The following is a 27,582-nucleotide window of genomic DNA, read 5'->3' as shown; positions in this document are numbered from 1 at the left end:
CAGTCCCAGCCAAGAGCAGCTTGTCCCCTGCCAGCCCCTCTGGGGGCAGGGAAATGCCCAGGTTACTGCAGAGCTAGGAAAGTGGATCGGGGGTGAGCACAAAGGAAAGGCTGGATCAGCGCAGCAGCCAGGAGATACCACTCCCTCCAAGGCAGGGTCGGCAGCAGGTGGGTTTTGGGTCCGGGGCCCTAGGGGCTGCATGTAGCACGGGGACGTATCAAGCTGCACCGGAAAAAACGAAGTGCAAAGCGAGGGCCCCAGGCAGGGCAGGAGCCAGCACAGCGTCCAAGGAGGAACAGGAAGGACAGAGCAGGGGGTGTTCAAGGGCCTACATCAGTGAGGACAGGAGGGCAGCTCTTCTCAGTCCATAGTGCCGCGCAGTCCTTCTGCCGAGTGCACGTGCCCCCGCACCAGCCGCACTGCATGAGGCGCTCCGCCCGCAGGCAGCGCTGGCATGTCAGAAAGTGGCGGCAGCCCGGGCCAGTGAGGGAAACTTGAGACACCTTCAGGAGAAAGGGAGAACGTCAGTGCACAGGGCTGAGGCTCGCGGAGATCTCGGGGCAGCCACAAAGCACCCACGAACGGGGACCCCACACACCCCTCAGCACCAGGAGGGCAGGACACAGCCTTCCTGCAGTTGGCATGCCCTTGGGCACAGCCATTGCTGCCTCCCAGCCACAGGTGAGGGGCAGCAATGAACCCTGTGGCCCACCCAGCACATCTCCCCAAGACAGACCAGCTGGTGGCCCAGGGCTCCGATCCCATTTGGGGCCAGGGCAGAGAGTGGCTTCCCGACCCAGGCAAAGGGGGAGACCCCAGCCCAGCGAGGTTGGGGTAAACACTCGCCTGTCTCACCTTGTTTCCAGTGGCGAAGAACAGAGAGTCCTCCAGCCGACCAACCTCCCGCAGCACCGGCAGCTCCTTGCCCAGGGAGAAATTAGCCAAGGTGACAGTGTAGGAGCTGGATCGCTGAAGCACCACCTGAGGGGGGACAGTGACCGCATTCAGAGAGCTAGCAACTCCAGGGAAAGCCGGGGGCATGGCCCAGCCGACCCCCGCAGGAGGAGAGCAGCACTGCCCTTGGTGGGGACCGTGCCCCGGCCCTCTGCAATCCCAGGGAAGTGGGGGTCTACGGTGTCCGCACAGTCCTCCAGTGCTGCCCAGGCCCAGCCAGTGGCCTAACCACACGGCTGGATGGAGGCAGCTGCCTCCTCCAGGCCCAGCCAGTGGCACGGATAGGCTACAGTAGTGGCAGCAATAGCACCAGGGCAAGGAATGGAGGTGCTTTGGATTGGGCACAGTCCAGTCAGCCTCACGGGTCATTGTAACTGGCAGTCAGCCACAGAGCCCCAAGTCCAGGCACGATTCACCCCATTTCATCCGGCCCATGTCAGTTCCACAGGATGGACGCCCTGTGTGGGCTTTGGAAACCGTTGGAGCAACCCAGGGCACGTCGCCCCCTGCTGGAGGGGCTGGCATTGCAGCCCCCCTGGGAATGGAGACGGCACAGCTGCGGAGCCAAGTCTACCTGCATGATGCGCCCCTCCGCCGTGCCCAGGTGGGCGACCGTCACATTGCCCTGGGCCTCCACGAAGATGGAGGTGAGCAGAACTCCGACCATGTGCCCATTGAACAGATCCACCTTGTAGGGGGCCGTGGTGACCAGGGTGGGCTTGTTCCAGCAACTGGTATCCACCACCGGAGACGAGAGGTTCACCTGGGACATCACACAGTATTAGCTCCCTGCAGCACCTCCCCCGCCCCCCCGTCTTCCTCCCCCCACGGCTGCCCGGTGTCACACATGGACCTGCCAGTGCTCCCACTGCATCTGGGGCCGCTGCCCCCGTCCTGCCACTCGCTGCTCCCTCTGCCAGCCACCCATGAGGAGGGAGCAGCTGGGGGGAAAGGGGACAAAGCGGACAGGGAACCCACTGCTGGCCCCAGCCTCTTCCAGCTACCCCCTGCCCGGCTTCCTCCCACCACCACCAGTAGTCAGCTCCAGATTCCCACCCATACACCCCAACCCCCAGGTACCACCCAGCCCCCCAGTACCATCTATACACCCCCAACCCCCCAGCACACACCCATACACCCCCTGAACCCCAGTACCACCCAGCCCCCCGGCACCCACCCATACACACCAATCCCCCAACATCCTAGTACCACCCATATACCCCCAACTCCCCAGTACCACTCAACCCCTCCATACACTCCCGTGCACCCCCTGCACCACCCAGTCCTCCAGTACCCATCTATACATCCCCCAACTCCACAGCACCCATCCATACACCCCCCCCCAACCTCCATCCTCACCCCTATACATCCCACCTTCCACTACGGGGTGCATTGCCCAGGAGCTGAAGTTGATACAATCGACAAATACAAAATGAACTAAGTAACTGATTGGCCCAGAACATCCCCCATGGAGCTACACAGAACTTGGCACCTGCGGGTGTGGGTAGCCTTTGGACTTGGCACTGGCTGGGCGAAGAGCAGGGGATTCCCCTGATCTCCAGCCTCCATTTCTGCAGAAGCCTGGGCCAGCTGGGGATCACCAGCAGCTAGGGAGACCTGGCCACAGGTCCAGCTGTTAAGCTGAGGACAAGAGATCCTGCAAGGGAACAGATACTGTTGGCAGCTGCAGGGGAAGCAGCAGCTGCTGGGCATTTGGATGAACGTTGTGGCGGCGGCTGCTGGGCAATTTTAGAGCCGTTTCCCCTGCAGGGAAGTCTCTCTTGGGATAACAGGCAAACTCCCTGCCTTGATCCCAGAGTTTCCCAGCCCGGGAAACTTGTGACACACACACTGCTGGATGGAGACCTCCTGCCCTGGGCCCTGCAGCCAGCGAACCGAACCTGAGCTGCCAGCACCAAGGGCTCCCAAAGGAAGCTGATGATCAGGGCGTAGGACGGACAGGGAGGAGTAGGACAAATGTCCTCAACGTTCTGGGTCACATAGCAGCGCCCTCGGAAACCCGTCTCCATCGCCTGGCCCAGAGCCACATCCATGGGCCTGGCACGGATGGCCCCACAGGGAGGCTCCATGGGATCTGATGCAGGCCATCCCTGGGGGTGAGGCCACTACTGCTAGGGCCCTGCTAGCTAGTCATCCCAGGGGCAGGAGGGACCGCTGGCTCCAGCACTACCTCAGCAGGTAGGTCAGAACACACCGGTGAAGATTACAATCGGAGCAGGGTGGCACATTAAGCCTGTGACGGGACATTCAGGACCGGGGTCATAGGAAGCAAAGCCCCCTCTGGTTACAGCCAGAGGTCCCGGAGATGAGGACGCAGTGCTTCTGTCCTGCCTCGCGTTGGCTGTGTACCATTTGCTATCCCGCTGTAGAGTCCTCGGACAGCTCCTAACTTTAGGCCTGTTTGCCTCTCGCTTGCGTGACTCAGCTGTCTTGCCCTGGAGTCATAACAACCACCCCTTCCTCCATGCGCATTAGCACTCGACCCGGCGGGAGCAGGCAGCCCAATTTCCCTGCCTTTGGGACTCGCACAGCTCCAGGCAGCTGCTGCAGAAGAGGAGGGCAACCGACTGTAAGCAGAGCGTGAGCTCATGCCAGGCGCTTTTGGGAAATGGACGAGACATCTGGCAAGAGCTCAGACTCAGTGTCCTCCCACTCCCGAAGCAGGGGCTTGAGGCAAAGGGCTTGGCCTGACCCTGCAATGCACAATAGTGGAAGGAAGGAGACGAAGCTGGACCGAAAGGCCACAGCAGCCTCTGTGTCTGTGGAGGGAGGATTTTCCGTCACACTCCCAGGAAACGTGGTGGGTTCCCATTCCCTCCAGGGCAGAACTCCCAGGAGATGAAACCGGGGAAGGGCAAGGAATCCAGCTGAGATCAGAGCTCGGTACACAGCCTCAGGCAGGGCTACTCTTAAAAATCCGATTGTCCCAGCGACGGCACTTGGCTGGGAAAACGTCACCCCAAGCACTGTAGTTTTGCTGGCCTAACCCCCAGTGCAGACACAACTAGGCCAACAGAATTCTCCCTTTACCTAGTTACCACCTCTCGGAGAGCTGGATTCACTCCAGCCATGGGAAAACCCCTTAGCTGGCATAGGAAGTGTCTAGGCTGCAGCTCTACCGGGGCACAGCCGCAGCACTGTAGCTGTGCGGCTGCAGACACATTCCGGCCCACCCCTCTCCTCTACCCAGTCACGGGGCAAAGGGCTGCCCTGCTGCGCCCTATCCCAGACAGCCTCCACCTCACCTCATCACCCCCCTCCACGCCCCAGCCACCCGCGGCATTTCACAGCCTCCAGCGGCTGAAGTTCACCGCCTCTGATTCTTCCGGCACGGGGAGCTTCCCCTGCACATCTGCACCTGCCTAGACAAAATCTAGCTGTGCTGTGTGTCTGCCAGTAGCAGAGTCCCACTGGGGGGAGCAGTAAGAGCACGGCTGCAGGAGGGGCTCCCAACAGGACTCTAGTCGCCAGCACTTCCCATCTTCGCAGCGCAGCACACAACAAACCATGGCACAGGAACACCAGGGAGGTTACACAGCCCGGCCCTCAGACATTAGGAAACAGGACATTAAAGGGCGCCCGTGGACCTTGAATTCGGCCCCTGGAGTGATTGCATTACGGTGCAGTCTTTAATTACAGGACCACCGTCGGGCTTCCCCACGGGTGAGCATATCACGGCTGTGCCCTAACGCACGTACACAAGGGGCCAAAGGCTTTCAGATGGGTCACCAGCAGGGTTGGGACTGTGAGACGCACTGCACAGACCTCTGCCCCTGGAGCTACCCACATCAGTAGTACGTTGTCATCCTCTCCCGGGTCAGGAAGATGAGACGCACGCTTTGCTGGGGGCTCCCAGTTAGCTGCTGGTGGTAGAGGAATGGTGAGATGCAGGGATCTCTCCTTCCATTCCTGGGCTCGGAAGGGAGCCCAGACATTTCTGACATTTTTCCCAAGCTGTCCCATCCGCTCCAACCTGTCCCAGTCCTGTCTCTTCCCCACCCCGGCTCCTTGCCTACCCAGGCTGTCTCCAGTCCTCAGGCTTCTCATCCCAGTCCCTGTCTCCTTGTCCAGCCAGTCCCAGTCCCTCCTCCAGCTATTTGTCCAATCTGTCTCTCTCCTATCCCCAGGGCTGGTGCCCTAGATCCCTTCCCAGGCTCCTCAGCTAACCTGTCTCCAATGAATCCCCTCGCCAGCCCCATGGCCCAGTCTCTTGGCCTAGCCAGTCCCAGTTCTCCTCTTGTACCTAGCTCCTTGTCAGATCTGTCTCTATCCCACCCTCCATTCTCCTTGTCCAACCAGCCGAATCCTCCAGACCCTCATGTGACCTGAATGCTTCCCTCAGTGGCTCTCAGTACTCATCTCCTTGCCCAAGCAGTCTCAGTCTCCCCACCCCAGCTCTCAGCCCCAGTCTCCCCCACACGCATTCCAGGCCCAGTCTCCCCACGCTAGTCTCATACTCCTGGTCCCAGGTTACTCCTTCCCCTACTTCCCAGGACTGGCTCTTGCCTCTCTGCATTCATCTCAGCTTCCTGCTCCCCAGGACCTGGTTGCCGGCACGGGGGCTCTGAGAGCGCCCGAGAGCCCAACTCCTGCCCTCGATCCCTGTGCCCGGCTGGGGCCAGGAACAGCTCTGCCCACCCCCTGTAGCCTGGGCTGGAGCATCAGATGCTCAGTAGGAAGGTGGCTGCGCGGACTGGGAGCTCTGGGGCGATGGAGCATGCTCAGTGAGGGAGAATCTCTGGCCACCACTGCGGAAGTCTTCACTGAGCATGTGTGAACTGTAATGTTAAAACTCTTTGAACTTAGCCAAGTGTGGGAGGATTTTCCCGGGGACAACAAAAGGCACCTCCCTGACACAGGCGACCCTGTGTCACATCCCTGCTCCAAAGCATGGGGCCACTAGATCTGGCCATGCAAAAGGTCGCATGCAAAACCTCAACCTGACCACATAGAAACAGGGGCTGCTCCAGCTACAAGCAAACTAGCCAGCTGCCTAGGATTTCTGGGAGACACACCGCGGACCCATCTACTGGGGGAGGGAGGAAGGAGGTGAGCTGCAGAGCACTAACAGCCCCGTGGAGACCCTGATGTGTTAATACACAATTCACAACCCCCACAAACTGCTCCATGGTGGAGTGCAGACAAGCCCTATGGGGGATGGGGCAGGAAGACCCCTGGCACAATGGCCATAGACAGCAAGGGGAGAGGCCTGGTCCCTCCAGTGGGAGGAGAGGGGAGGCCCTGGAGAGTGCAGTTTCTCCCGTGGGAGGAGAAGGGGGGAGATCCTGGCCGCCCTCTTTAAATGCCACTCCGCCGCCCCTGGGCAACACAGCATGTATTTCCCCAGCCTCGTTCTTGGAAACAGCTTGATCATTTTGGCTGGAAATTCCCAACAAAATTCAGGCTGCGGAAGACACAGGGCATGGAAAATTAAGCCCAAACGGTTAAAATTTGGCAAAGTTATAAGTAACTGACAATGGGGTCTTATAATAGGAAATGCTGGGTAGCCTTCCCAATAGGCCAGACTGCCAGCCCCGGCTCTGAGCACTGGGGTCGCAGAACAACGTCCCTCCCCTGCTGCCAGCCCTGGCTCTGAGCACTGGTTGCAGAGCCACGTCCATCCCATGCTGCCTGCCCCCAGACCAGCTCCCAAGCATGACAAGGATCAGTCCCAGGAACGCACATGGAGACCACAGCAACCCTCCAGATCAGCCACACCACACAACCCCTGGGGCTGCACCATACCAGCTTCCATGGAGACACCGCCCAGCCCTAAGCTAAAGACCAACCAAGACGACCCGTCTCGAGCTGCTCGGCGTGTGGGACCGACAGCACCACACAGCTCCTGACCCGGCAGCTCCACAGCTTAGATCAGGACCCTGTGTTTTTAAATCTGGCGCAGTCAGCTGTGGGGTGACTTAGGCCTCACCTTTCTTCTCTGGCAAGCCTGAGGAATGTACACAAACCCCCCGGCAGTGTCCCACACCCACACGGAAGCCTCTCCACTGCCTGGGGCCCTGGAAGCGAATCCATGATGGGGCTTGGCCTGGAATCCAGGAGACTGGCTTGCGCGCACGCACACACGCGCACACACACACGCACACGCGTGCACCCTTCCCAAGCCCAAGGTCACCTGACACCACTGAACATTTCCTCCTGGGGCTCCAAGGAGAACAAAGCCATTCTCACTGCCATAGCCCCATGGCTCTGAAACAGCCTCCCGACACTTAGCACCTGTGCAAGCCGGAGCGCTATGGATAGACTGATCTCCCCGAGCTGCCCCAGCACCACGCCAGACATGGGTATCAGCTCCGGGTGAGGGAGAAGAGCAGCACACTGCCTAGGGAGGAACCTGGAGAGGGTTAGGAATTCTGCAGGGGAGAGAAAGGGTGCCAAGAAGCGCCTGGCACCAGGGAACAGGAAAGGGGGAGCTGGCCTGGATCCTGCCAAAGCAGAGTGTCCGCTGTATGCGCGCACATGAAATCAGAACTGGCCTATGTTGTCTCACTGTCAGCATGCAGGTGTCACCCCAGGAGAACCACAGTACTGGACATAGTCAGAGGCGATGCTGGGGCAGCCTCCTCTGGGGGGCACTCATTCCCCAGAACCTGACTCCTTGCGAAAATTTCCCCCCCAGGTGGGTCAGAAATAAGCCACGCCCTGGCTCTGCAGCCGGGAAGCATCGTGCCAGCTGCTCACCACCAGCCCTGGCGTGTAGTCGAGCGAAGCATGCTAGAAACAGCAGCGTCGTCACAGCAGTGTGAGCATTGGGCCGGGCACCCCAGTACGATCTCATCCAAGACCCTAAGTACATACTCGAAAGGGTGGCCTGTCCCACTGTCCATGCTGCAGCAACTACACTGCTGTTTTTAGCCCACTAGCGCAATCAGAGCCAGCATGGGTCTGTCTCCTGGGATTGGAAATCTCACCTCCAGCCCCAGCATAGAGACACCCTCAGTGTGAGAATTAATCAGGTTTCAGCGGATGGTACATTCTGTTTCTGTCAGACTGCCAGGAAACCCAGATGGGCTGAAACCCCATTGAATTGGGCCCTGGACTTGTACAAGGCACTTGCTGCCCAGTGCACTCAGACGACAACATGCCGCCCTCCAGAGAAGATCCCAAGGTTTCAAAGGGTTGGGCTCAGCTGCATTTGTGTCACACAAGTTCCACTGTCTAGCTCCATCGCAGCAGCCCCAGGGGTGGTCTCCCCATACAGCAGTGCCATGGGATGGCTAGTGAGAGTTGTCCTGGCCACAGAATGCTGAATGCACATGGCATGGTCCCGGGCTGAGCTCCAAGTCAAGACCCCTGCATCATTGCAGTCAGGGGATCTGTTCCATGCTCTCGGCCCTTCCCCATCAGCAGCTCCGGGCGCCCCAGATCTGCAGCACAGAGATGGGATTGCTGCGACATGCTACCCAGTGAGGGTAGCAGCTACCGAGGAAGGAGAACATAGCCACAAGGCACCTTCACCCTGGGGGCCTGCACTCAGCCACTCTCACAAGGAGGGGCCTGCAGGTTCCACGCCACACGCTACTCCCAGCTCCAAAGTCAGGGTCAGTCAGTACCCGGGCATGGGGGCAGCAGGACACAGCCTGCAAACTGACCTCTGCACCATCTCTGAGACAGAGCTGGGAAGGGCCAGAGGCAACAGGGGTAAAGAGGTTGCAACGCTGGCAGACCACAGGGTGGAGCATCCCAGACCCAACACGAAATCCACACCTGCCAACACAACCCAAAACGTGGAAGCTTTTTACTGCCAATGAACAGAACTGAAAATAGCCTCCCAGCCCACCAAGGCGAGCCCAGAGACTTCCCATCCCCAGGCCTCACCCCAGTGCGGTGTGGCTTAGGGCATGTTTAATGCTCTGGGGTCACATCCACAGGGACCAGCGCTGGGCAGCTCTCTCAGCTCTCCTATTAAATATTAACATTAACCAGCCCCTGGGGAGTTGTTCCTTCCATTGCTTAGGAGCAGCTGGGCTAGGAATGGAGCATGGGACACGCCCACCCAACCTGGAACTCTAGGCAGGGAATGTAAGCAAGCTGCAGCCAGTTAGCTGAATGCTAGCACAGGCCAGATCCCTAACCACAGCTCCAGGAGAGCACTGATGTGGGTTGTCTGAGACACGCCCGCAGGGCTGGGGCACAGCAGGGTGAAACTCAGGGCTCGCCCTCCCTGGCTGTATCTCCCTAGAAAAGCTGGCACTAATTCCCCTCGTATTTCTGTACCTACAAACACAATCTCCAGGGTGCTCCGCTCCCCTCCCCAACCCTCCTTGCAGCCCCAATTCCCCTGCTGCCTGAAACCCCGCAGACAGAAGATCTCTGAGGCCCTGATTGCAGAATGTGATTATGCTGCACCCAGCAGCGATATGGCCTTGCGGCGGGCAGAACATGGGGGTATTTGAGCTCTCTGAGGATCCAGAGGAGTGGGTCAGATTACAGGGCAATTAGCAGCCGCAAGCGGAACCCTAAATCAGAAGCACCTCTCGCACCTGTGTGCGCTCAGCCTACAGCTAGGAGAGCCCCAGACCTGGCACTGTTGTCCCTGACTTAACAAGGCCAATGCACCAAACACAAGGTTACAAATCCCCTGTGATTAACTGTGCCAAGTGTCGCCCGGTGCACCTGCTGAGAGGCCTGCGGTAGGAACATCCAGATGGGGCAGTTCCCAGGTGCAGCGGTGAGAGCTAATCAGAGACAGCAAACATGCAGCAGGCTACACACCCTGTCTGCGTCTGCACGGGGCGAGTTGCAGGCAACCGGCCTCTCTCCATGCCTGCTCTGTCCCTGCTCCCTGGAGCTCAGCACTGGCTCAATCCTGGGTTTTCATATCCCGCAGCTCACTCTCCGAGTGGCTTAGGACACTGCCACCAGTCTGCAAGGATGGTGCTGATGCCCCCAGTGCTGCAGCAACAGAGCATGGTGATGTCAGGCAGTACCGCCAAGAAGTGCAAGTGCAGTCAGGCCAGAGAGGCATTACATGGGTAGGGAGCCACCATTTGCACTGCCCCCTCCCCGTCCTAGCCACTGTGGCAGTGCTGAGGCCCCTGGCCACACGCCAGCACTTGTTACCTTCCCCCATGGTACAGCCTCCTTGGGCATGTCTGGCAGAGCCCTAGCCATTCTTGTTCATCCTGCACTGGACAGGAGACAGCTTCTCTCTCTGAGCCACAGGCCCAGACACTTCCCTGCACCCCCACTAGGGAATCGATTTTCCCCTCAGGCCATAGCAAAGGCTGAACCGAAGATCCCAGCTGGGAGTGTGAAGATCCAGACCAAGCCAGAAATGCAGCGAGGGGCCAGCTGGGAACTGACCCTGATGGAGTCGCTGGGGAGAATTGAGTGTCCTACTCTGGGGAGCTTGCTTTTCCCCTTACTCTGGGCTTGCCTTGATCGCCAGCCCCTCCATGCAGCCCAGCTCTCTACCAAGCCTTTGGGAGGCCAGGTTCTGCCCCGCCCCCCGGCAGCTGGACGATTCACTGCCTCTCTTCAGTCATCTGCTTGTTTCCTAACAGGGAGAGAGAGGAGATTTAGGGATCAGGACGATGACAAGCTAATGGCGTGAGCCACCTGCCTCCTGCACTCAGCTCTGCTGGCACTGCTCAGTCCTGACCTGCAGCCCCACTGCTGCCCCAGCCAAGGTCAGAGATGGGATAATGCTGATGGTGCCCTGCCCACTCCTCGACCTGGGACAGGGCTTGGGTTCGGTTTGAGACACAGGCAGCCCACTGAAGCATGGCTGGATCTGAGAGAGTGCTGGGGCTCCAAAGATCAACCCAAGGGCTGGAGTCACTATTCCATCTGAGGTGGCACTCCCAAGAGAGAAGGAGTAGGAGAGCTGGGTGTAGGTCTGAGATTTGACCAACGTACATGGCAGAGGGGCATTGCTGGCACATGATGGCATATATCACATTGGTAGATGTGCAGGTGAACGAGCCTCTGATGGTGTGGCTGATGTGATTAGGCCCTATGATGGTGTTTCCTGAATAGATATGTGGACACAATTGGCAACGGGCTTTGTTGCAAGGATAGGTTCCTGGTTTAGTGGTTCTGTTGTGTATATGCCATCATGTGCCAGCAATGCCCCTCTGCCATGTACATTGGTCAAACTGAACAGTCTCTACGTAAAAGAATAAATGGACACAAATCAGACGTCAAGAATTATAACATTCAAAAACCAGTTGGAGAACACTTCAATCTCTCTGGTCACTCAATTATAGACCTAAAAGTGGCAATACTTCAACAAAAAAAATTTCAGAAACAGACTCCAACGAGAGACTGCTGAATTGGAATTAATTTGCAAACTGGACACAATTAACTTAGGCTTGAATAGAAACTGGGAGTGAATGGGTCATTACACAAAGTAAAACTATATCCCCATGTTTGTCCCCCCCCATCCCCCCCACTGTTCCTCAGACCTTCTTGTCAACTGCTGGAAATGGCCCACCTTGATTATCACTACAAAAGGTCCCACCCACTCCCCCACCCCGCTCTCCTCCTGGTAACAGCTCACCTTAAGTGATCACTCTGGTTACAGTGTGAATGGTAACACCCATTGTTTTATGTTTTCTATGTATATAAATCTCCCCACTGTATTTTCCACTGAATGCATCCGATGAAGTGAGCTGTAGCTCACGAAAGCTTATGCTCAAATAAATTTGTTAGCTCTAAGGTGCCACAAGTACTCCTTTTCTTTTTACAGAAAATCTTAAGTTACAATTTGGGCATGAGAGATAAAATATAAAGAGTTGAGCAGGGAGGAGAAAACATAGGTGCCAGTGCATGATTGGTTAAATGTTGTTACCTAGAAGTACTGAGTTAAAGGAGGTAGCTAGTTTTACCTATATAATGTAACAAAAAACAATGCTCTTTGGGAACCATCTCCAGACAGGAATTTAACATCAAATTTTATCTCTCATGCACAAATGCAAGAAGCCTGGGAAACGAGCAGGGAGAAATGGAAGTCCTGGCACAGTCAAGCAATTATGATGTGATTGGAATAACCGAGGCTTGGTGGGATAACTCACATGACTGTCATGGATGGATGGATATAAACTGTTCAGGAAGGACAGGCAGGGCAGAAAAGGTGGGGGAGTTGCACTGTATGTAAGAGAGCAGTATGACTGCTCAGAGCTCCGGTATGAAACTGCAGAAAAACCTCTGGATTAAGTTTAGAAGCGTGAGCAACAAGGGTGATGTCATGGTGGGAGTCTGCTCTAGACCACCAGACCAGGGGGATGAGGTGGAAGAGGCTTTCTTCCGGCAAATAACAGAAATTACTAGGTCACGGGCCCTGGTTCTCATGGTTCTTCAATCACCCTGATATCTGCTGGGAGAGCAATACAGCAGTGCACAGAAAATCCAGGAAGTTTTTGGAAAGTGTAGGGGACAATTTCCTGGTGCAAGTGCTGGAGGAACCAACTAGGGGCGGAGCTCTTCTTGACCTGCTGCTCACAAACTGGGAAGAATTAGTAGGGGAAGCAAAAGTGGAGGAAGAAGAGCAGCAGAATACTTACCCTGGACTCCAGACTTTGACTCCCTCGGGGAACTGATGGGCAGGATCCCCTGGGAGAATAACATGAGGGGGAAAGGAGTCCAGGAGAGCTGGCTGTATTTTAAAGAATCCTTACTGAGGTTGCAGGAACAAACCATCCTGATGTGTAGAAAGAATAGTAAATATGGCAGGCGACCAGCTTGGCTTAACAGTGAAATCCTTGCTAATTAAACACAAAAAAGAAGCTTACAAGAAGTGGAAGATTGGACAAATGACCAGGGAGGAGTATAAAAATATTGCTCAGGCATGCATGAGTGAAATCAGGAAGGCCAAATCACACTTGGAGTTGCAACTAGCAAGGAACGTTAAGAGTAACAAGAAGGGTTTCTACAGGTATATTAGAAACAAGAAGAAGGTCAAGGAAAGTGTGGGCCCCTTACTGAATGTGGGAGGCAACCTAGCGACAGAGGATGTGGAAAAAGCTAATGTACTCACTGTTCTTACTGCACTGGGCAGCACAGCATAGGGAGGAGGTGACCAGCTCTCTGTGGAGTAAGAAGAGGTTCAGGACTATTTAGAAGAGCTGAATAAGCATAAGTCCATGGGGCCGGATGCGCTGCATCCAATGGTGCTAAAGGAGTTGGCGGATGTGATTTCAGAGCCATTGGCCATTATCTTTGAAAACTCATGGCAATCAAGGGACATCCCAGATGACTGGAAAAAGGCTAATGTAGTGCCCATCTTTAAAAAAGATCCGGTAAGGAGGATCCAGGGAACTAAAGGCCAGTCAGACTCACCTCAGTCCCTGGAAAAATCATGGAGCAGGTCCTCAAGGAATCAATTTTGAAGCACTTAGAGGAGAGGAAAGTGATCAGGAACAGTCAGCATGGATTCACCAAGGGAAAGTCATGCCTGACTAACCTAATTGCCTTCTATGAGGAGATAACTGGCTCTGTGGATGAGGGGATAACAGTGGACGTGTTATTCCTTGACTTTAGCAAAGCTTTTGATATGGTCTCCCACAGTATTCTTGCCAGCAAGTTAAAGTAGTATGGGCTGGATGAATGGACTATAAGGAGGATAGAAAGCTGTCGAGATCGTCGGGCTCAACAGGTAGTGATCAATGGCTTCCATGTCTAGTTGGCAGCGGGTATCGAGCGGAGTGCCCCAAGGGTCGGTTCTGGGGTCGGTTTTGTTCAATATCTTAATGAATGATCTGGAGGATGGTGTGGATTGCGCCCTCAGCAAGTTTGCAGATGACACTAAACTGGGAGGAGTGGTAGAAATGCTGGAGGGCAGGGATAGGATACAGAGGGACCTGGACAAATTAGAGGATTGGGCCAAAAGAAATCTGATGAAGTTCAACAAGGACAAGTGCAGAGTCCTGCACTTAGGACAGAAGAATCCCATGCACTACTACAGACCAGGGACCTAGTGGCTAGGCATCAATTCTGCAGAAAAGGACCTAGGGGTTACAGTGGACGAGAAGCTGGATATGAATCAACAGTGTGCCCTTGTTGCCAAGAAGGCTAATGGCATTTTGGGCTGTATAAGTAGGAGCATTGCCAGCAGATCAAGGGACGTGATCGTTCCCCTTTATTTGGCATTGGTGAGGCCTCATCTGGAGAACGGTGTCCAGTTCTGGGCCCCACACTACAAGAAGGATGTAGAAAAACTGAAAAGAGTCCAGTGGAGGGCAACAAAAAGGGTTAGGGGGCTGGAGCGCATGATTTATGAGGAGAGACTGAGGAAACTGGGATTACTTAGTCTGCAAAAGAGAAGAATGAGGGGGGATTTGATAGCTGTTTTCAACTACCTGAAAGGGGGTTCCAAAGAGGATGGATCTAGATTGTTCTCAGCGGTAGCAGATGACAGAACAAGAAGTAATGGTCTCATGTTGCAGTGGGGAAGGTTTAGGTTGGATATTAGGAAAAACTTGTTCTCTAGGAAGGTGGTGAAGCAGTGGAATGGGTTACCTAGGGAGGTAGTGGAATCTCCTGCCTTAGAGGTTTTCAAGGTCAGGCTTGACAAAGCCCTGGCTGGGATGATTTAGTTGGGGATTGGTCCTACTTTGAGCAGGGGGTTGGACTAGATGACCTCCTGAGGTCCCTTCCAACCCTGATATTCTATGATTCTATGATCAAGCTGCTACAACTCTGACCCATCTGCACGACCGTGACTTGCAGAGGCGTCGCCGGAACCTCCAGATGAGAGGATCCTGACTGGCCATCGGGTGAATTATGTCTGTATAGTGGGAGTGTTGAGCATAAGAGATTTGCTTGGTATATGTATTCTCTGTGTGTTGCTAAGAAATAGATGTTCAGAGCACAGTTGTATAAGGCTCTCTCACTGAGAAAAAGTCCTGCAGACCCATAGGGCCCTGAGCACCAAGGGAAAGGGCAGGTACTTAAATTGACCAAGTTTCTTCCTGAGCCCCGTGGGTAAGAATAGGTGCCTTACACCCTGAGCCCTCGGAAGGGAAAGGATGGGGGTACCTAAATTGATTGGATATAGGCGAGGTGCCCTGGATTTTTGGCGGGTAACATGGGAGACAGCACCGGGAGCACCCCCTACAGCGCTGTGCTAGGAACAAGCCCTTACCTTGAGCCCAGGGTATACCACCCCCACCAGGGCTCTGCTGGGTTTGAGCAGGGATGCAGACATAGAGGAGAGACATCACGGCCCACCTTAGCCACAGGATGGGGCTGTTCCCACAGACCCCTGGACATGCAGGTCTTTGGCCAGGCTGCCAGTGCACAGGGGACACAGGTGAGCCCGTTTGACCAGAGCCCAGGTGCCCAGGCTGACTCCTCGTTCGAATAACACAGTGCAGATGGGCACCAGCCTCCTCTTTACAGCAGGTGCTGTCCTCTGAGGCAGCACCATCTAGATCCAAGGGCAGCACGGTGGGGGGAGGGGGAAAGCAAAGCTGCTGGAATAGGAAGGAAGGTCCCATCACAGGTCAAGGACAGAACTGGCCACCTGCATGCCCTGGGGCAGCATGTTCCCAAGGAACTCCTGTAACACCCTTTGGCTGGCTTCCCCACTGCAGGCGGAGAACTCACCCTCTCCAGCCTGACAGAGCAAGCCTAGAGCCAGGCCATGCTGTGCCCACTCCTCCAGCCCAGGCCTGAGTCTCTCCCACCATGTCCCATCCTATTATTTAAGAGTGGATTGGGCTGGGCTTGAATGAGAGATAAACCCAGCCTCTGCGGTGCCCCGCCCCCCACAGCCCCTACTCCTAGGCACAGCGTCTGGCTTCAAATGGTAACTAAGTCCACATTCAGAAGTGACAGCCGCTACTTCCCTAGCACTGCCTCAAGGGCTTGACACACGCTCAGGACACAGCCGAGTTCCCACCAGATGGAAGGACAAAACTGGGATCCAGAAACAGAGCTGCTACCAAGGCCGCACCCTTTACTCTTCCTAACCACCAGGAATGCATGGGCTGCCTGTGAGACGGAGTGAGGGGCTTTCCTAGGTGGATTGCTCATCACCCCTTCCTGCCACTGTAGAAATCTGCCCGCAGCCAGAGATCATGTAGCGACAGAGAGGGGGAATGAGTCAGGATTATTACACAATCCGGCAAAGCAGGCAGTCGTCGGATTCCAGAGGCAGCAACATCCCTTCAGCTGCCAACACGCTGTTTGTTTTGCTTGTGCAAACTAAGTCGGCTTCCTGCACAGGCCGCGCTATCAGTTTCCAACTGGCCTATGGGCCCATTTCACACCAGAAACCTCCCACGCTTCCAAACCCACTCTCTGCAAGGTGCCAGGCTCTCCTGCCGTTTGCCAGCATGGCACAGCCCAGTGTTAAACTGCAAGTTGCCCTGGAACCAAGACCCTGCCCCCCCCCCACCGCCCCAAGGTGAGCTTGCTCCTCATCTCGCGGGACGCTGCCGAGGAACGTATCCACACGGAGGGGCTGGCCACCTTGGGTGAGCGCTGCCCAGGCTCTGAGCCACGGGGACACCACAGAAGTCAGGTTGCAAACACCTCCTTTCAACACTCTGCAAACAAAACAGGCAGTGTGTTCCCAATTCCTGGGGGCCCCAAGGAAGGGGGCACCAACTTGTTCTGCTCCAGGAAGAACACAAGGCTGAGAGAAAAGGGGAAAAGCAAACAGCCACACAATGCAAGGAACGGGAAGGACAGCAAACAGCAGCCGATTAGTAAAAATAGGAGAAGGCCAAATCAGACCAGACTTTCACCTTATGCAGAGATTGCTAGCCACAGGTTATCACTGTTATTACTCATGCCTATTGCGGCAGGGCCTAAGGGCGACCACACGGTGCCAGGCACTGTAAGACACCCCATAGCTATGGCAGTGTGAGGCCGGCCAGGAGCGCGGTACCATCCACTAACACAGCTGGGTGGCACAGAATTAGCTTTGCCCACAGCAGTGCTTGCTGCCCAGAGAAATTTTTGTGGATGGTCATTTTCTACAGTCCTGAGATCACAGGTTTGGAGTCAAGCAGAAGCTCAAAGTGCCAGTGAGTAGCAAAAAGTTGGCATAGCCCTTTTTTCCCCTCTCTGCCTCCCTTGCTGCCAATAACCATGTCTGTCTGTATCCCACCACTCAGAAAACACGGGCTCAAGTGCAGATCACAGGGTTGAGAGTCAGGAAGGCCCAAGTTCTCACGCTGGGTCTGACATGGTTTTTCTGCAGGACTATGGACCAGCCCCGTCCCCTCCCTCTGCCTCACTTTCCCCATCTGGCAAACGCAGGGGAAGCAAATGTTTCCTTGGGACTTTGTGAGGCTCCATTCATATTTGCACAGCACTTTAAGCAGAGGAAGTGCTATTTGCTAAGCCCATGGGCCACACCCTCTTGAAGGAACGGAAGCAGAAGACAGAGCAGGGCACTTGGATCAACTCATGTGCTGCTAAGAAGTAATGAGGCTGCTGATAAATGTGTGTCATCGGGGCTTATATATAATTCATGGGGTAGAAAAGCAATTAAACCAAACCGCACTGGCTGGGGGGAGGGGCAGCGGGAAGAGAAGCTTTTAGAGTTTGGGGGACAGAAAACAAGGCCGCTATAACTGATCATGAACTACAGCCCCACTAGTCCCACCCTCAAGGTGACATGCGACTCAACTAGCTCTGCTCGGAGCAAGGTCAGCAATATGTAAACTGCAAAGAGCCTGGAGCTGCAGCTCGGGCAGCGACCCCCAGCCCTAACCATACAAGCACAGATCCTCACCCACCAGGGTACTCCACAAGGATGGGGCTCCCCTCAGATGGATCTCAGCTACTGCAGCTGCTAAAGGTCATCTCAACACCCCCCAAACCAGGAAGCACAAAGGCCCAGCTAGCACAGGTAAGGGTGAGGAACAGGATGACGTTAAACAAACTTTGAGCCTCAATAGCTGAGGTTCAATGTGGAATGAGAGGACTGGGGGCAGCTGGGCCACGGTTTCCTTTTATCCCAACCAACTGGCCCACCCCAGAGAAACCGCTATGGACAGAAAGCGCTGCATGCCCCCTGCTCCCCTGGCAAGGGGGAAGCTGGTGTGTACAGGGGACTCACGTTGTGGGGGCAGTACTCAACGGCCTGGAAGAAGCTAAGCCCTCGCAGCAGCTCACGCTGGGCAACACCACAGCACTTGGACATCCCATCTTCAATGGCCTGGTTGATCTGGTGCACAGGGAAGGCGCACACCGCCGAGTACCAGCGCGGCACGGAACTCTCCGCCTCACTCTCAGCGAACGCACCAAACAGGACCAGGTCGGTGTTGTTGACGCTGATTTCCTGGGCCAGCTTTGGGCCCGGTCTGGCCACATAGGCTGCCTGAAGCACGTTGAAAGCCACATCGCGCTTGTGCTCCCCGTCCAAGCTCTGCCTCCGCCTGCGCTTGGACTCGAAGCGGCAATCCAGGACCAGCTCGCGGTACTGATGCATGTCATGCTCCTCGGCACTCAGCCGCGCCAACCGCGTGTGGTACGATCCAGACACGGGGCTCTCCTTTTGGACAGTCAGGAAGTACACAAAGTCCTGGGCACTGAAGGAATACACGTAGTCAATGGGGTAGGAGTCCTGGAACTCTGACAGCACGTTGAGGGAATGGGAAACATGGAAGAACCCATCCAAGGTAGCCTTCGGTCTCCGGATAGACACAGATTCTGGGCTGTACCTCGCAGCTATACTGCTATTGATGGTAGAGGCAATGTAGAAGTAAGAAACATGGCTGGTTTCAGTCACCAGGACCCTCGTCCCCAGGGGGCTGGCCACGCAGTCTGGGCACTCAGCAGGACTGTTGTCCGCTGAATACAAACAGTAGGTGGCACTAACCACCACCAGGCTGTCTTGGATTTCCAATTCGTGCAGGAAACACCGGCCATGCTGGGAAGTGCCACAGCTGTATAGCCACGGCTCAGATGGGTCCAGCACCAGAACCACGTTATCTGTGTCTTCAGGCTTCCGGACGGCTCCCAGCTCCTGGCACTGGGCACAGATCTCGCACTGAGCACTGCCCACGGGGCCGGTCACGATGATGGATGAGTTTGCTAGTGCTTGGGTCACCACATAGATCTTGTTCCGCACCGCCACAAAGAGGGCGGCTGCTCCGCTCGGATCCTTGTAGGTGACAATGTTCTGGATGGGGCCATCCGCGGTGAAGCTGGGCAGCTCGTACTTGACGGTGAAGTCCCTGGTAGCATTATAGGGAATCCGTGGGCACTGCCAAGTGCTGAAAGAAACTCCAGTGAGCATGAACCCCAAGGAGAGGCAAACCAGGAATGAAAGCCCCATGCTAGGGGAGGAAACGCCGCTCCAGGATCCTTGACTCCAAAGGTCACCTGAGCTCCTCAGCTCTGAGCAGGTCTGGGATCCATCGAGTGTGAGCTACCATCCTACTACAGCTGAAATACCAGCAGGAAAGAGCATGTTAGTCTCAGCATTGAAGAGATGCCACATCCCACTCGAGTACTCACCGGGAGCACACCACCTCCCCATCCCCCAGGGCAGGCACCGGGTCTCCCCCCAGAGTGCAGAGGGGATCAGGCCCCCCATGGCTGGATCTCTCCAGCATGTCCACAGCACCTCCCAGCTGGACAGACCCAGAAAAGCGCTGGTCCATCTCATTCACTGGAGGAAAGAAGTGGATTTGTATTGATGGGTCTTGAAGCATACTGCCCTGATGCTGCACTGCCGTGTCAGCCAGTCGCTTGCACAGTCAAGCATCTGGTAACCTCAGTGAGGGCTCACCCAAACCAGGCAAGCCAATTCACCCTGCATGCATTGCCCTGGATACACACGGGGGCTGAGGCACATCGGATGTTGAACAGAACGAAGAAGCCTGGCTTGGTTTTAACCAGCTATGACATTTGGATCCCTAAAGACTGGAGGCTGCATGGCTCTGGGGCCCACTCCAGTTGGGATCTGCAAGTAGACAACACTTCTTTCCCCAGAATCCCCTCACCTCTCATGGGCAGCCCAAGCTGTTTGGAAGAGGTAGCACCGGGCAGCCCCTCCTCCATCTGGCCTCCACACTGCCATGAGATGGAGACAGGAAGGGCTGGGGAGAGGGGAGATCCCTCTCCCTCACTCAGGCACCTGCTACAGAGCCAGGGACCGAGCATCAAAGGTGAGCCTGGCTACCATCTCAGCCTACATCTAGCTAGGATGGGAACATGGGCGGCGAGTCCTATGGGCCTGTGGTGCCTGGGCACCAGGAATATTCCTGGCCCAGGGCCCGGCTCCAGCAATGCCTGAGGCTGGGTCTCTCCCTTGGCCCCACCTTCCGCCCCGGGCACCCCCGTGCCATGTGTCCCCTGGGCCGTTTAAAACAGCCCGGGGCCTCCACTCACCACCGGCAGCACAGCGGAGCTGAGCAGATTCTTGCCTGCTCGCTCCACGTGGCTGCCGACACCTTCCTGCAGCCCCTGGGTGGGGTGGGTCTGTGTCCTGCCCCAAGTGCTCCTGCGGGGGCAGTGCCTGGGGGTAGCAGCACATGGAGACGCCCACCTGCCCTGCCTAGGAGTCCCAGATAAGCACTGCACACACACCCCTCCCAGAGCCTGCACCCCCTCCTTTAGCCCTCAAACTCCCTCCCAGAGCCTGTATCCCCACCCCCAGCTCAGAGCCAGCATTCAAACTCTGTCCCAGAGCCTGCACCCCTCACCTCCTCCTGCACACCCACCCCCTGCCCTAGCCTGGAGCCTGCACCCAGCACCCAAAGTCCGTCCCAGAGCCTGCACCCCTCCCCCTTCCTACACACCCTCTCCTGCCACCAAACTCCCTCCCAGAGCCTGCACCCCAGCCCTCCGCACTCCCTCCCAGAGCCTGCAACCAAACTCCTTCCCAGAGCCTGCACCCCTCACCCCCTCCTGCACCCAGCACCCAAACTCCATCCCAGAGCCTGCACCCCAGACCCTCTCCCCCACCCAAACTCCCTTCCAGAGCCCAACCTCTCACCCGTCCTGCACCCCAATCCCCTGCCTCAGCCCAGGGCCTGCACCCCAGACCTCCTCCCTGCACCCAAACTGCCTCCCAGAGCCTTAGGCAGGTGGGGGGCAGAGTTGGGGGGGGCAGGTTCTGGGCACCACCAAAATTGCTACAAACCTGCCACCCCTGGATGGGAATGAAGGGCCTTATTGACAGCCCGCCTCCACTGTTCCCAAAACCATCTGGGTAGGAGCCTTTGTCAGGAAGGTTGAAAGGAGCACTGAAGCTCAGAACAGGGCCCCAGTCAGGCTGTCTGCTAACAAGGGAGGCCTCGGGACTGCACTCACTTCCCTACAGAGCAAAAATTGCAACGGATCAAGAGGCAAAACTCCTGGCCCCAAATCATCTCCATGCATAGCGAGCCCAAGTCTGTTCCAGCTTTATAGAACACCTGCCTCGCTGGATCTGCCCATCTCTGGAAATGAGTTCCACTGGATTTCAGACGCTGGGTCCCTGGAGTAAGCGAAGTTGACAAGGTTTGGTTTCTGTTTGGTTTATTATTATACACGGCTAAAGCCTCAGGGGTACATTTTCCTAACCTTCATAAGCGCATGTGGAGGTGCCCTCAAGCGCAGGAAGTGCATCCACAACTGGCTGGTTATGTTGCTAAACTGCCACTGTTGAGTGGGCACTTAGGCCTTGTCTACATGGGAAAGTTTTACCAGTTAAACCACTATAGTTATATCAGTATAATCCCCCCTCCCCCCACATCCACCCTCTGCCATGCACAAGCTTTATTCCACTATAAGAGACCATTTTTCTGGGTTAGTTTAAACTTCTTCCCAAGCAACATCCGCTAAACCAAACAAGCCACCTTTCTCCTGGCGAGTATCCCCATGGAGCATGGCAGCACCTCTCGATTAGTTTAATTACACACTTCAGCTTACAAATAAGGAAATTTTGCCTTTTAAACAAGGTGGCTTTAGAGTGGGGAACTTCCTCCTCTCATTCTGTCTAGGGCTGCTAGCTGCAGACACGCACACCCTGATCACTGCAGTGATTCCGGAAACTTGCCCGCACTGTCTCACACCTCCTCTGCTCCAACACAACATGCCAGAAGAAGGCAGAGGGGGAGAGAATATGGATAAGGAGAGCCAGCCACTCCCTCTACCCCACACCCACCCACCAGCTGGGCATGCTGGGGGGGGGGGGAGAGATGAAAGTGGGGAAAGACACCTAGAAGCCAGGAGAACAGTGGGGTTTCCACCAAGACAGGAAGCATGGTAGGTGGAGATGCCCTCTGCATGCCACAAAAACCACGGGACAGGAACGGTTATGACTGACAAGGGCAGATTTGAAGCAGTGACCTGGTGGTGGCAGGTCCTGCTGTGCCTCATGCCTAGTGCTGCAGGTGATGGGCCCTGTGCCCCACTCCCTATCAGATCAGATGCCCGGGTGGTTCTCCCATGCCCGGTGGCACTCTGTCCTGAGCACCCCCGTTGAGTCTCATTAATACGCTCCCAATGGTTAGAAACTGGCCCTAGGAAACTGTGCCAGGCACAGGCAGAGATCTGTCCCTGGGACCAGCATACAGGCACCCACTGAGAGACAACCCAATGGTGTCAGAGCGTCTGCCTGCCCCTGCCCTTCCTCCCTGGGCAGGGATCCCAACGGCCGGCCTGGGACCCTCTCTGCACCACCCCCGGGGATCTGCCCTGGGAACAGGGAAACCTGGCATCAGTGAGTATAAAATCGGTATTCACCCCCCACAACCCCCATCTCAGAGACACCCCCTGCCCGGTCCTGCTGCCCCAGACACCCCCACCCCAGAGACACCCCTTCCCTGTATCCTCCCTCCCGCCTCAGACGCACCCCCTGCCTGGCTCCTGCTGCCCCAGACGCCCCCGCCTCCCCGGAGACCCCACTCTCCCAAGCCGGAACCCACCGCAGACGCCGGCCGCTGAGCTGAGCCGAGCCGAGCCGGGCCGGGCCGGGCCGGGCCACCCCGTGTGTGCTCGACCTGGGCGCTCCGCTCACCTGGCCGGGCACCTCCGGGGCGGGGCGAGCTGAGCCGTGGGAAGGACGCGCCAGCTCCCGCCCTGGGGCCGGCACGACGGGCGGGCTCCTGCCAGCGGGTCCGCCCGCAGTCTGGTTGGAGCCCCTCGGCAGCGCGGGGTGTGACGTGCGCGAGAGCCCGGGAGCTGTGAGTGCCTGGCTAGCCGGGCTGTCATCCCCGGACAGACACACACGTTTCCACACACGTCGGACAGACACACACCAGACACACATACACAAGCACACCCAGGACACACACACACACAGGAGTAATGGTCTCAAGTTGCAGTGGGGGCGGTTTAGGTTGGATATCAGGAAACACTATTTCACTAGGAGGTTGGTGAAGCACTGGAATGCGTTATCTAGGGAGGTGGTGGAATCTCCTTCCTTAGAAGTTTTTAAGGTCAGGCTTGACAAAGCCCTGGCTGGGATGATTTAACTGGGAATTGGTCCTGCTTTGAGCAGGGGGTTGGACTAGATGACCTTCTGGGGTCCCTTCCAACCCTGATATTCTATGATTCTATGATCCCAGACACACATACACATTCACACACACCCCGGACAGACACACACACCGGATGCACAGACACATACTGGACAGACACAAACATTCACACACACCCCAGACAAACACACGTACCCCCTGAACACAAACACACCCCAGATACACACACACACACACACACAAACCCGAGACGGGGACACACACACACTCTGGACACACACACACACACACTCCAGACAAACAGACACACACACACCAGACAGACAGACATACACCCCGGACGGATGGACACACATACCTGACAGACACACACATACACCCCCTTCCCCCCCCACCAGACAGACAGACAGACAGACACATACACACTGACTGGCCAGACACACACACACGCACTGAACAGACAGACATACACCCCGGACACACACGGACAGACAGGCATACACCATGAACACAAAAATACATTGCACACACACACACACACACCTACACACACACCCTGTACAAGTACACACACTCCCATACATACACCCTGTATAAACACACATGCACACTTTGCAGACAAACACATCCTGTACTGACACACACATACACCCGTACACTCGCACACACGTACACTCACACCCGATACAGACACACATACATTCACATCCCAATACAGACAGACACACACAGGTACACTCATACACACACACCCCATACAGATACACATATGTACACTCATACACACACACCATACACACACCCTATACAGATACACATACATGTACATTCACACACACACATATACTCACAGCTTGTGCAAAAAGAAAAGGAGGACTTGTGGCACCTTAGAGACTAACCAATTTATTTGAGCATGAGCTTTCGTGAGCTACAGCTCACTTCATCGGATGCATACGTGCAAACCCAGACATGCACACCCATGCACTGACACACACATACCCTGTATATACACACACCTTCATACACTCACACCCCGTACAGACATATACAGACCCGTACACTGTCTCACACACTCCCATACGCTCACACCCCATACACACACACAACCCCGTACACTCACTCAAACAGTCACACACACTCTTGTACACTCATACATGCATACATACATAGATACACACACCCCTGTACACTCACACATAGATACACACACTCACTCAAACATGGACACGCACACACATGTACACTCACATGTGCAAACACACAGAGATAGGCACATGCACCCTGTACACTCACATGTGCATACACTCAGAAATACACACATACAGATACATGCACTCTGTGCACTCACGTGCATACACACGGAGATACACACTCATCCCTGTACACTCACACATGCATACACATGCAGATACACATAATTGTGTGCATGCACACACACACACACATATATACCTGTACATGTACACACAGTACATGTAAACACAGTCAGTAAACACCCAGAGCCGCCTGTAGCGCCGCAAGGCCTGGGCTAATAATGGAGGCCCGTGGGGCCTGCTTTCATTGTGCGATCAGCGTGGGAAAGTGGCTCATGGCTGTGACATGCTCCAAGCAGGTGTACCATGGAATGGGGATGTGGAAAGGTGCGAACAGGAGACAGATTCAATTAGTCCAAACAAAGAGGCTGTTGATGAGTCAGGGACTCTGTTCAAATCAGGTCTGATAAACCAGAGATGTGGGGGCCTGAAAATTAACGGCCCACAATTGGGGTGTAGGAAATGAGGCCTAATTGGCTATCAATTGGCCTAATTGGTCCTGGTGATGTCAAGGAACTATGACGTGATCGGAATAACAGAGACTTGGTGGGATAACTCACATGACTGGAGTACTGTCATGGATGGTTATAAACTGTTCAGGAAGGACAGGCAGGGCAGAAAAGGTGGGGGAGTAGCACTGTATGTAAGGGAGCAGTATGACTGCTCAGAGCTCCGGTACGAAACTGCAGAAAAACCTGAGTGTCTCTGGATTAAGTTTAGAAGTGTGTGCAACAAGAGTGATGTAGTGGTGGGAGTCTGCTATAGACCACCGGACCAGGTGGATGAGGTGGATGAGGCTTTCTTCCGGCAGCTCACGGAAGCTACTAGATCGCATGCCCTGATTCTCATGGGTGACTTTAATTTTCCTGATATCTGCTGGGAGAGCAATACAGCGGTGCATAGACAATCCAGGAAGTTTTTGGAAAGCATAGGGGACAATTTCCTGGCGCAAGTGCTAGAGGAGCCAACTAGGGGGGGCGCTTTTCTTGACCTGCTGCTCACAATAGAATTAGTGGGGGAAGCAAAAGTGGATGGGAATCTGGGAGGCAGTGACCATGAGTTGGTTGAGTTCAGGATCCTGACGCAGGGAAGAAAGGTAAGCAGCAGGATAAGGACCCTGGACTTCAGGAAAGCAGACTTCAACTCCCTCAGGGAACGGATGGCCAGGATCCCCTGGGGGACTAACTTGAAGGGGAAAGGAGTCCAGGAGAGCTGGCTGTATTTCAAGGAATCCCTGTTGAGGTTACAGGGACAAACCATCCCGATGAGTCGAAAGAATAGTAAATATGGCAGGCGACCAGCTTGGCTTAATGGTGAAATCCTAGCGGATCTTAAACATAAAAAAGAAGCTTACAAGAAGTGGAAGGTTGCACATATGACCAGGGAAGAGTATAAAAATATTGCTCGGGCATGTAGGAATGTTATCAGGAGGGTCAAATCGCACCTGGAGCTGCAGCTAGCCAGAGATGTCAAGAGTAACAAGAAGGGTTTCTTCAGGTATGTTGGCAACAAGAAGAAAGCCAAGGAATGTGTGGGTCCCTTACTGAATGAGGGAGGCAACCTAGTGACAGAGGATGTGGAAAAAGCTAATGTACTCAATGCTTTTTTTGCCTCTGTTTTCACTAACAAGGTCAGCTCCCAGACTGCTGCGCTGGGCATCACAAAATGCGGAAGAGATGGCCAGCCCTCTGTGGAGATAGAGGCGGTTAGGGACTATTTAGAAAAGCTGGACGTGCACAAGTCCATGGGGCCGGACGAGTTGCATCCGAGAGTGCTGAAGGAATTGGCGGCTGTGATTGCAGAGCCACTGGCCATTATCTTTGAAAACTCGTGGCGAACCGGGGAAGTCCCGGATGACTGGAAAAAGGCTAATGTAGTGCCAATCTTTAAAAAAGGGAAGAAGGAAGATCCTGGGAACTACAGGCCAGTCAGCCTCACCTCAGTCCCTGGAAAAATCATGGAGCAGGTCCTCAAAGAATCAATCCTGAAGCACTTGCATGAGAGGAAAGTGATCAGGAACAGCCAGCATGGATTCACCAAGGGAAGGTCATGCCTGACTAATCTAATCGCCTTTTATGATGAGATTACTGGTTCTGTGGATGAAGGGAAAGCAGTGGATGTATTGTTTCTTGACTTTAGCAAAGCTTTTGACACGGTCTCCCATAGTATTCTTGTCAGCAAGTTAAGGAAGTATGGGCTGGATGAATGCACTATAAGGTGGGTAGAAAGCTGGCTAGATTGTCGGGCTCAACGGGTAGTGATCAATGGCTCCATGTCTAGTTGGCAGCCGGTATCAAGTGGAGTGCCCCAAGGGTCGGTCCTGGGGCCGGTTTTATTCAATATCTTCATAAATGATCTGGAGGATGGTGTGGATTGCACTCTCAGCAAATTTGCGGATGATACTAAACTGGGAGGAGTGGTAGATATGCTGGAGGGGACGGATAGGATACAGAAGGACCTAGACCAATTGGAAGATTGGGCCAAAAGGAATCTGATGAGGTTCAATAAGGATAAGTGCAGGGTCCTGCACTTAGGACGGAAGAACCCAATGCACAGCTACAGACTAGGGACCGAATGGCTAGGCAGCAGTTCTGCGGAAAAGGACCTAGGGGTTACAGTGGACGAGAAGCTGGATATGAGTCAGCAGTGTGCCCTTGTTGCCAAGAAGGCCAATGGCATTTTGGGATGTATAAGTAGGGGCATAGCGAGCAGATCGAGGGACGAGATCGTTCCCCTCTATTCGACAAAGGTGAGGCCTCATCTGGAGTACTGTGTCCAGTTTTGGGCCCCACACTTCAAGAAGGATGTGGATAAATTGGAGAGAGTCCAGCGAAGGGCAACAAAAATGATTAGGGGACTGGAACACATGAGTTATGAGGAGAGGCTGAGGGAGCTGGGATTGT

General features: G+C 55.1%; 1 protein-coding gene across 3 annotated transcripts in view; it reads right to left on the bottom strand.

Moving 5' to 3' along the window:
* MST1R (macrophage stimulating 1 receptor) overlaps positions 1–23,032 on the bottom strand; it is a 46,861-nt gene extending 23,829 nt beyond the window's left edge. For 2 of the 3 annotated variants that reach the window (XM_084634280.1, XM_084634282.1), the window contains exons 1-5: positions 22,812–23,000; positions 18,011–19,341; positions 1,529–1,717; positions 856–981; positions 333–503 (exon numbers count right to left, since the gene is read on the bottom strand). In XM_084634280.1, the coding sequence (XP_084490406.1) occupies positions 333–503; positions 856–981; positions 1,529–1,717; positions 18,011–19,231 (1,707 nt within the window). In that variant the 5' untranslated portion in view covers positions 19,232–19,341; positions 22,812–23,000. Of the gene's footprint in view, positions 1–332; positions 504–855; positions 982–1,528; positions 1,718–18,010; positions 19,342–22,811 lie in introns of all 3 variants that reach the window. The other variant, XM_084634281.1, reaches the window with a different exon arrangement.
* Between the last annotated feature and the right edge of the window lie 4,550 nt (positions 23,033–27,582).

The sequence above is a fragment of the Lepidochelys olivacea genome (assembly GCF_965140295.1).
Source record: "Lepidochelys olivacea isolate rLepOli2 genome assembly, chromosome: 7".
NCBI lineage: Eukaryota > Metazoa > Chordata > Testudines > Cheloniidae > Lepidochelys > Lepidochelys olivacea.
This window is presented reverse-complemented; position numbering and strand designations above follow the sequence as displayed.